Raw genomic sequence first — 11,290 nt, forward strand, 5'->3', positions numbered from 1 at the left:
ATGTATAGCTTGAAGTTAAGGAATATTGCTAGCTTCGTACCATTCTTCTTCAAACGTCGTATATGAAGTTTACCTGATATGAAACAAGTTGGTGAAAAGGGTTGAATAGTTTTTCCAAGACTGCATTTATTTGTATAAGCGGTCTTAAAACGGATCAATGGAAAAAGCTATTGATAATTCTTGTGTGTTGTAGATTAGGATATTCTAAAGGTATAAACAACGTATACCATCGGAAAGAATACACATATATCAATAACACGGCGTATTGAAAATAAAATTTGATCAGGAATTGACAGCAACATATTGTTTTGAAATGAGATGTGAAAATATGAATGAGTTGTTAGCCTGTGGAAAGAAAGAGGGACACAAGTGCCATGCGGTTATTTTGCGTGAATGTAAACCTAGTCGAGGACAAGATGCAATACTATTTTATTCTATAAACAAATATGAATAAATTTGACAATACTTCATTGTCCAGATTGTTTCAAATTAAACAAATCAGATTGTTCTCATGTGCTTTTTTTATCTGCATCAATTTGATCTTGTATCCACTTATTAAACGTGTAAACATTTGTGTAAACTCCAGGCATGTTCGCTTCTGAAACAAAATGAAAACAGGTATTTTACTCAATCTAGCTTAACCCATCGATTGCTGATAAAACACATTTATAAAATTTAATATCGATTGCAATATCAAATTACACTGAATGATATGTTATGCAAATATTAGTATGCATTTTAAAGGGTGTTATTGAAATTTACAAAAGTACAAGTTTTCATGACATCATCACAGCCGTTGATACAGCCTTTCATCTTTGAAAAATACATTTGGAAAACATGTATTTCACAGTCATTAAACATTAATATATTTGGTCTCAGCCATATCTGATGAAGGTTACTCCACTTTGAAATGAAATCGGTACCAATCGTTTATTTTACTACCGTACTACTGCTGATGGGCTGAACATTGCGCAAATTACCATATGCAAGACTTGTGATTTAAAGTAAAATTGAAATAGTATAATGTATATTTTGAAGAACGTACTACCAGCTTCATTATGTATTATTTTATAGTAAGATGGAATGATACTTGTTAAAATGTACATATCTAAGTTTTAACTTACCAGCACATCCAAGGCCCCATGATACTATTCCGTGTAACTCCCAGTGATTTCCAATCTGACAAACAAAGGGACCTCCACTATCGCCCTGCAATATATTTAGAAATGAAATGTTTAACATGACAATCCATCCAAAATGTCAAAAAAGCATGATTTGCACTGTATTTTCTTAAAATGTCCAACAATTCACGTGCATGTACAAAATGTTCCATAAACATTGTTCTTGAATGTTGTCTTAGGATATCTTTTTGGAGACAATTCCTCTGAAAAACATTTCAAATTGTTTTTTTTTTCTTTCTTTTAGAGCACTTGTCAAATTCAAATTTACTTAAAAAATTTCTAAAATAATTTTAATTCTCCGGTGACTATATTTCTACGTGGTATGTGTCCTCTGAGACGATATAAAAAGAAAGAATCATCACGAGGACCGTCATTATTAACTGAGCCTGTATTATTCATAAAGGCTTTGTTTTTACAGAGATATAAAGCAATACATTTGGTTTACCATTGTATTCGTTTTTTAGATAATGATGGTCAAGTTGACCAGGTGGAAGAACTTTAGATATCAATACAAAAAAGTATGACATGTACAGCTAAGTTAGTTTTTGATGTTCAAGAAAGAGATTTTATGTATTTTCTTACAAACTCCCTACGTAAAACTTGTTTCGATTGTGCTAACTATTTCTATTTCGGACATGATCAATCGATCTAAAAATTGATAAGGACATCATATAATTCAGTAGTCAGCACTTCTGTGTTGACAATAATTGTAATTGGTATGGTCATAATGATAAATTAACTGTTTACAATTTTTTGAATTTTTCGAAATACTTAGGATTTTCAACCCCAGGAATAGATTACTTTGGTTGTATTTGGCAAAACCTTTTTGAAGTTTTGGTTCTCAATGCTCTTCAACTTCGTAAATTATTTGGTCTTTTAACTTTTTTTATTCGAGAGTCACTGATGAGCCTTTTGTAGACGAAACGCCCGTCTGCCGTTACAAATCTTAAGTCTGGTATCTATGATGAGTCTGTTTTCAACCAACTTAGCTTTTATTCTTTTAGTTATTTGATCAGGATTTAGATTCATTTAGAAGAGAGGTTCTGGAGATATAGTCTCTCAGACTAAATGCGGTAGTGGTTCGATTAGTTGTGTGACTAGTATGAAAGATATTTAAAGTTTTGATAGGGTCGAGATCCTCCAACGACCAATATATTGAAGATTAGTTCAATGTGTTAAAGAAATTCCAAGCTATCCGTGGTTCGATTGACTATTTCGGAGAATCGGTGAAAATGGAATAAGTAAATTTCAATAAATATTTTTGAAGAATATTTCTACAAAGTTGTTTAATCCATTATCATCTATTTGTCTGAGAAGTTGGAAAGCAAATCGCCTCTGTCTTTGAGAGAGATTATGTAAATGGTGACAGATTAAATTGTGCTATATGAAATAGCTTTCAAATGAGCTCAACCTTGATCTTTCAAGTTTAAATTGGCTGATTAAGTGCATAGGAGAATGCTGAGTGACGATGCAACGTGGCGACAAAAGCTCAGTAGAGTTGCCTTTCAGGTGATAACATACATATAATAGCGGTCATGTGGTACATTCTTACAATCCCTTTTCTTTGAAAATAGCAACCATGTTGAAGAACAATGACACAAACGACGATTTATTAGACATATACAATATGAAGATAATGCTTTCTTTATACAATTTATAAGTGATTCTTTTTGTATAAATCATGCTAGCAAATCTTGCAACTAAATCTATCTATCTTATCCAATAGACACAAGTATACTCTTTTTTTAGATATTTAATTTCTACTAAATACGTGTCTAATAAAGATAATATGAAGGCATGCACGTATTGGACTGTTCAATTCATAGATAGTGAACACGGAGTATTTTAAGTATCAAGTTATACTAGTTGAAAATGTACCTGACATGCATCTCTACCACCCTCGGGGAATCCTGCGCATATCATATTGTTCGTCAAATGGTCCTTTAATGCCGCAACTTTTGAACAATTTTCTTTGTCAACAAATGGCATTTCTGTCTGTTTTAATTTGTCTGCAAATCCTGTCCCTATATATAATGAACAGTTTTGATATAAATATATATATTATTTTTGAACTGTATATAAAATCATAAAACAGTAACGTTATTCCTGTTTTTTTTTTAAATTAAACTTGCTTCTATTATGCTTAAAACTCGTAAATTCACCTTGAATATACAAACTTAGAAAAAAAAACTTACAGAATCGCAGTAACGTCAAACAGAACGAGATTGGTACGTCAACAGTGTAACTTGTTTATTTAAGTAGGATTGGTGATCTTTAGTGTGGATTGTTGTTTGCTATAGTGGTTATTTTATTTTAATCCTTATTCGTACTTTTTGTACCAAATTTGTTGATTACGGCATTTTGTACAGCACTTAATCAAGATAAGTTGAAATGAATATACATGATACTGCAATCGTGAAATTTCATTCAACTTTTTGAATAATTTGAATACTTTGTAAAATAGACATGTAATGCAATATTTTTTTACTATTCGTTTAGTTACCTTGCACATCCCCCCATCCTGTTACACAGCAACTATCACTGACTCGTGTTTCTCTTGATGGAAGACATACTGGCATGACTGCCTCAGTGAATCTGTAATTGTCATGGAAATCATTTTAGTTATTCAGGTATATACGTTTCCTTCTTATTTAATTTATCTATTATAGTAAAAATGTATTTTATCTTTGGTTCCTTGATGAAATAAGTTGTCATTTTTACCGTTTAATCACTTCTTTTATTTCGTTAAAATAGCTATGAGACCTTTTTTAATATATTTTATGTGGATATACTACACTGTTGGTTTATATATATTCACTCGGCCAACTAAGCTACATAAAAATAAAGCTTTCGTTAGTCGAGTGATGCATTTCCTCGTCAGATTTACTTCTGTTTAAAGCACAGTACATCATGTCAGTTGTAAAAGATGATAAATTCTTACTCTGCAGTCACATAAATATGCTTTTATTATATTCGTCTAAATATGATTGTGTCAACTCTAAGATACATGTTTATAGCTTTGGGAATTGTTTTGAAAGAAAGTTGACTGTTATTGCCTTTATATCTTATTTTCTTTGTACCAATTTTCGTTATTGGTTTTCAGTTTTCGAAGACATTGCCGTATTATTGTGGTTTTTTTTTATTTAAGAGTTTTGTTGAAGGTTTTAAATAAGACGCTACCCGATATCATTTATATCTTTTAAGATTTTCTTACCTCATAATTAATCTTTTTATCCAAGATTATATGTAAGATTTTCCTATTATGTCAATAGTAAAGTATTGTTTTATTATGTGCTTTATTATGTATTGAAAACAAAGTTTCTTTATTTGAATACATTCAAATCTCACAAACGAAACTTTGAGCGTCTTAGTTTTTGCTCAGTTCAGAGGCGGATTTAGGGGGGACAGGGGGCCCGGGACCCCCTTTTTGTGGGAAAAATTTGGTTGATTATATAGGGAATCACTGAAGCATGACTGGAGCGTGCCCCCTCTTAGGCAGTTAGTGGACCCCATCTTATGAAAATTTCTGGATCCGGCACTGTGTTTTCTGAATAATGAAGAAACGATGGGTAAGTAAAATCTGGATCCGATTCCCATGGAGCATAATTCTCAGTGGGAATCAGATCCATATTTTAATAACTCATCGTTACATTTTGCTCCTTGTGATTCCGATCCATCCACGGTTTCAGATCGGGAGACCCGGTGTGATAATGAAGCTTCAAAGCGATTTTTAAATCATTTAAGGGATTAAGAGAGGCCAAACTAAAATAAAACATTAGTAGTTTGTAAATGCTACCAATAGGCTGGGTCAAGTGGCAACTGATAAGGTATTTCGACCAGCTTCGGAGATTTAATAATCAGTATATTTAAATCATAATTTTTACTTCAATTGTAATGCAATGATTTGCCATTATCGTACCCACTTCCTCCCCTTTAACTTCGCTGAAAAAAGATCCCTTGGCATGAGCCTTAAGACAGGACAATTATTTCTCACTTACAGTGTATATGTATGTAGAGGTTACTATGACATTATATGTTTACCTTAGTGGGCTGTCCAGTTTCAGTAGAGATATATCGCCATCTAAAGGATTATTACCAGTAATTTCATATCGAATTCGTTTTGTAATATTTCGTGCTTCTTGAGTTGGATCGTTACCATCTTTGTTGTGTTTCCCAGCATATGCTTTCCAGTGCGTAATGTCTTCATCGCTTAAATAACAAATATAGACCAAAGAAATTTAAAAAATAGTCTGACGACATTTCTGAAATGTCAAGCTGTTACGACTAGGTTTCAACTAGGTTTAAGGTAGTTTATAATATGTTTTAATGACTAGTCAAATACATTTCTATATGTACGGTACGGTAAAGGTCATATGCTGACTTAGGGTGGATGTGAAATACAATGAGGGTGGTCACAGACGTTTTATCTATCCAGCCTTGTGAACCCTCGAGCGTACTCGTGATGGGTATTCCATGCGCCATAGCAAGCGCAAGTTGTAATCGGTATCATACTCTAACCTGTAATGCGCTAGTATTTTGAGCAACTCAGAACTGACTACAAAAAGTGCAATATAAATTAGACCGAAAGACGAGGTTTCAAAACTGGGCTAGCTATATATTAAATCAGTTTTTCAATTTGTCAAAAAGTCATACTGAGTTACATTTGATATAGGAAATATTTTTTTTATCAATTCCGGCAACATGAATTCGAAATTGTATCTCTTTATTAGTTGAAACAATATTGTCTTCAAGAGCGCACAGATGACAAATATACAAGAGAAACCAACAAAAATCGGAGATAGGAAAAGCTTATATAAGTATGTTTCTCTTCAATAGATGTCTATATATGGAAGATAAAGGTAAAACAAAATTCAAAAGATAGAAATAGTTTGTAGCAAATCATCGTTCAGTTGGGCAAGGGTTACGGAAATTGCAACTGATTATGAAAACCCACTTACAAAAAGAAACAATGAGAAGCTGTTACAACCCAATTTTCATTAATTATAGAAGCTCCACATTTGTGTTCGCCAGAAAGTCGTAACTGTATTTGCCATGGCCAACTGTGTTCTACAGCTTCTGTTCCATTTACAATACGCGAAACAAGACTTCTGTCGATTACAGCAGGATGAACAGGTACACCACAAGTGACAAGAGGTGGTTCTGGAAAGACAGTGATAAAAACAAAATTACGGAAAACAAAAACAGATATGCAACAGACCTGTTCTTCCGCTGTTAACAAATAAATAGTTCAACGAGATCAGGATTATTATTTTTTTAATGATAAAAATTAATGTCATTTTTTCACAATTTAATAAAAACAAAACTATTTTATTATGATTGTTTCACGAAAATTTGAAGAACTTTTCATTTTAGCCTTGTAATCACATAAAAGAGCTAAGTTTAAAATATGAAGACATGTAAATAATCGGTATATTCCCATTGATGTATACAATGTAATGAAATAATAATTTGTAATAAATAAATATTCTGATTCGTATCCCATATATATACATGTATTCAATATGAAACAAGATCACTAGCGGAGCAGGAACTGTTGGCTCTTTCTGACAATTTTTGTGTTTTTGGTCATAATGTTGTCTGTTTTCTCCAACTTATCATTTTTATCTCCCAACCACCCCCTTTCTACCCATATACTTTTAAATGGTGTAATGCCTTAATTCGGTAAACTACGGTGGACATCTGGAAAATATCTTACATGCCAGACTGAGTGTCTTTCGCATACATCGAATGTTACTATCCTCATCTCTTTGACCTCTATTCTATGTTACCATACTGTTAACATAATTTATCAGGTACATTGTTTAAAGGAATTTCTTTCAGTACGATACAGATTTATTGGTACATGGCATTTTCCTTTTAGTTCATGGTATCAGCTTTTACATTATCGTATTTGCCGTGCCGCCAGAAAACCAAAAAACCATAATAAAATTATTTCCCATTTGTTCGGAGTATATGAATAAAAACGTATTTTAGATATTTTTATAATCAGATTCATACATGTACCAAATGACTTTCAAATTCAAATGTCGGTCCTTGAGCCTGTTCCCGGGATGATATTGTGACCTAGGACTGATCAAGGATCTGTTATGAAACATGCCATGTTAAAATCCAGACGAACATAACAATGCCGGTATATTGGCTACTGCAAAATACCAGTTGAGTAATATTATGTTAAGCTTCGGTCAAGGCAAAGTGTTTGTCACAAAATGCACATAGATTGATATAGGATTGAAATGACGAATTTGTGATAGTTTGTTTTACCATCAAACTGTCCACTCAATACTTACTCGTGGTAGTTGTTGTTGTAGGCGTGGTAGTAGTTGTTGTAGGTGTGGTAGTTGTTGTTGTAGGCGTGGTAGTTGTTGTTGTAGGCGTGGTAGTTGTTGTTGTGGGCGTGGTAGTAGTTGTAGTTGGTGTGGTTGTAGTAACTGTTGTTGTTGTTTTATCTTTTATAACATCTTAAAAAAATCATGTATAATAAGTATTAAGGAAAAACTACACATTTCCAGTTTGATAAAGTGATATGAATTAACACAATAAAGTTCAGAATTGATCAACGATGTTGATTTCAGTTGATCTTATTCGTTTGTCAATTACTTTCAGCTTCTTTAAAAATAATGTAATTATATATAATATATATTTATTTGGCCGAAAACATAAGACATACATGCCATTACATAAATATTAAAAACAATTACAAATTCAAATTTTTAGGTCTGATTCTAATGTATTGACGAGAAAAACAGTTCATATAAAACGTGGGAGAAAAACAAATCAAAATTCAGGTAAGCGTGAATATCTAATGATCGGCCATAGGGGTTACTAGAACAAATTTTGAAAATTCCGCATCATAATTACTCGTTTTTTTGTGAAGAAAAAAACAAACCGATTAGCGATGCAAGTCGATTTGTAACAAATAGTGGATATTCACCAGTTGAGTGCAACACCCATTGTATTAATGATCGTCAATTTCAGTCACAGGCAAAGATAAAAATAACCTAAAATATCAAGTTTATAATGTTTCATCTACACAAGCATCGTCAGTGGCGACCGAATCAAAACATTAGGAAGTCAAAACAAATACGAAGTTGAAGAGCATTGAAAACCAAAACTCCAAAAGAGGTGTGTCACATTCACCTATAGTAATATTTGCTTGGTATAGAAAATCTTAATGGTTTTGACTTATTTTAACTTTATATGAAAGAGAAAACGGCAATTGGCTTGTGCAGACATAATGATCCCCATGACTGCAAACTTGCAGCTAACAACCAAATCAACTTGATTACTTTCGAGTGCAAATCCGAAAAATTAATACTGATTTGAGTAGGGTTCTCTACTACCGATCTATAAAAGTGTACTTTGGTGGCCTTCGGCTGTTTTCTGCTCTTTGGTCGGGTTGTTGTCTCTTTGACACATTCCCCATTCCCATTTTCGATTTTATTGTCCCTTAAGTATAGTTATAAAATAATAATTATATATCATAACATGCAAATGGTGGAATAGCGATGACTTTCTTGTTAAGGTAGATCATTTAAAGGCATGTCAATCTAAGGTGACAATACAACTTGATGATATAAATATATAGATAAAAAATAATAATATGAGATTAGTAAACGATGTTTGACATGCATGTATCAATAGTTGTGAATATATGAGGAGGGTGGATACATATATCAACATTTGTAATGTAGAATATCATAAAGTTCATCTCAATTGTACAACCTTATATGATCATATATATTATAAAGCATAAAAAGGCCTATTCCAGCGGCTCATCCCTATCCCTCAATATGCAGTAACTAGGCCCACCACATGCTTACCCAAGGAGAATAAATAATCCGCCAAAGCAATTACTCTAAACATTTATTTCCACCGTTGATTATACATACCACAATGTTCTTCGTCACTGATGTCACCATTTCCACAATCATTGTGTAAACCATCACACGTTTTAGACATGGGGATGCAACTCTTGCTATTGGTACATTTAAATGAATTATCTTTACATGTGTCTGGAATTTGAATACAATAATTATATTTGAATCTCATTTTTTCTTTAATTCATATTAATTTTGAAACATGATCCACTTATTTCAGGGGACATTCGATTACAAGAATAGCCTGCATGTTACAAACGTCAGTATGCAAAAGCTCTAAATGGGGTATACATTTAAAACAATTAAACAAGAAGAAATAAATGATATTTTTTTTCTACAAAGAAAGGAAAAAAAGAATAGTTTTGCAAATGGGAAGAAATGTCATCAAAATATGTTTTAGTAATTAACATTTTACTCAAAACTAGCATTAACAAGAATTTCGGTGTTATTCAAAATTCTAATGCAGTAACATGAAATGTATTCATCCCATCTGAGTATTTTACTATGATAATAATCTTTGCTTAAACTATAATTTAAGACATATCCAATGCGATCTACATAGTCACCAAACTTTAAATTATAAAGTTAGAGGACATCATCAACATAGCTGAACGTTAAATAACAAGAAAATGCCAGTTTCTTTTCACTCTTCGAGAAAGTCCTCATGAAGTCTGTCCCATCTGAACAAAAGAGGCAGTTAGAAGCCTTGTCAGTTATCTATATATTCAGGTGTATAAGAGCTTGACATATGTTACAGATAATTGTCTATTGTTGAAGAGCTTGGCATATGTTACAGATTATTGTCTATTGTTGAAATGCTTGACATATGTTACAGATAATTGTCTATTGTGGAAGAGCTTGACATATGTTACTGATAATTGTCTATTGTAGAAGAGCTTGACATATGTTACAGATAATTGAGCTTGACATATGTTACAGATAATTGTCTATTGTGGAAGAGCTTGACATATGTTACAGATAATTGTCTATTTGTTGAAGAGCTTGACATATGTTACAGATAATTGTCTATTTGTGGAAGAGCTTGACATATGTTACAGATAATTGTCTATTGTTGAAAAGCTTGACATATGTTACAGATAATTGTCTATTGTGGAAGAGCTTGACATATGTTACAGATAATTGTCTATTTGTGGAAGAGCTTGACATATGTTACAGATAATTGTCTATTGTTTAAGACTGTATGTAGACCTTTGATGTGTGTGCTTGTTAATTTGTGGAAAGCTGTATCCTCAACGCTTACTCACATATCCTTTAATCCAGAGTAACAGATGGCTTACCTTTTGTATCGATACATTCGTAGGTGAAATTGAGATAATTGGGGTTTCCACCGCATGGATCATGATTGTCAAAAAATGCATTGCTTGCCGTTACTCGGCACCACGAAGAGCCATCGCATACTTTTTTTAGCTTGAAAGTTACGTCTTTAGTGCAACCGTTTTGGTCGATATTGCCATGATGACATATGGTATGGCTTGATCTTCCCCAATGCCCTATCAGGACATTCATTTTCTTTGGCCAGTTACAGAATACGAATCTATTATCATTATTGCATAAGTAATGCCGATCTAAAAACAAAACAACGAAAAATATCACAAGAGTAAAGATAAAAATAAATATATATAGTTATGATAAAAATGCTCTTTTCGTTAATGCATATATATAAAAGGTGTACCAATTGGTAGAGACATTCACACTCAAGAAGGTTATTCGTTGTGCCGAAATATTTGTCAAATTGACTACGATATTATTACATCTTCTCCGTATATTACTATCTTACATCAGTACCGTTCCCCAAATCTGAAAAAGAAACCCCGTTAAAACTATTTCAAAATTCTTCATTAATGCTAATGTCTATATCAAAACGTTATGGAGTTTAACACAATTATATACTTACATACGCCTGCTCTTGAAGACAGCTCGTCTTTGTTTTCATGTTTTCCGTTTGTTGCTGCCTGAGCTGTAAGATAAACAGAAAACATATACAAGTGTGAACAGAGATGTATGTATACGTCAACGAGACAGCATCCCAACGACACACTTACTTACCAAAAGACAAAGCATATGTCCAATAGAAAGATGTGACATAAAATCAAAAGAGATATATCATGCATTAAAGAAACCGTTATTACATAGGATTGTTCATCTTTTTTATTGAATTTAAGTGTTGAACTGCAAAATAGAAATGTACTT

The 11,290-nt window shown here is 32.6% G+C and overlaps 1 protein-coding gene across 1 annotated transcript; it reads right to left on the bottom strand.

The window, feature by feature from the left end:
• Nucleotides 1-445: 445 nt before the first annotated feature.
• Nucleotides 446-9,161, bottom strand: LOC127736938 (trypsin-like). Its single transcript, XM_052247502.1, has 8 exons — nucleotides 9,092-9,161; nucleotides 7,490-7,630; nucleotides 6,140-6,341; nucleotides 5,223-5,390; nucleotides 3,685-3,776; nucleotides 3,060-3,205; nucleotides 1,125-1,209; nucleotides 446-598 (listed from the first exon to the last, which is right to left on the bottom strand). Exons 1-8 carry the CDS (start codon nucleotides 9,159-9,161, stop codon nucleotides 510-512), a joined length of 993 nt encoding a protein of 330 aa, XP_052103462.1. The 3' UTR covers nucleotides 446-509.
• Nucleotides 9,162-11,290: the final 2,129 nt, after the last annotated feature.

This window comes from Mytilus californianus, unplaced genomic scaffold, assembly GCF_021869535.1.
Source record: "Mytilus californianus isolate M0D057914Y unplaced genomic scaffold, xbMytCali1.0.p SCAF_4, whole genome shotgun sequence".
Classification (NCBI taxonomy): domain Eukaryota; kingdom Metazoa; phylum Mollusca; class Bivalvia; order Mytilida; family Mytilidae; genus Mytilus; species Mytilus californianus.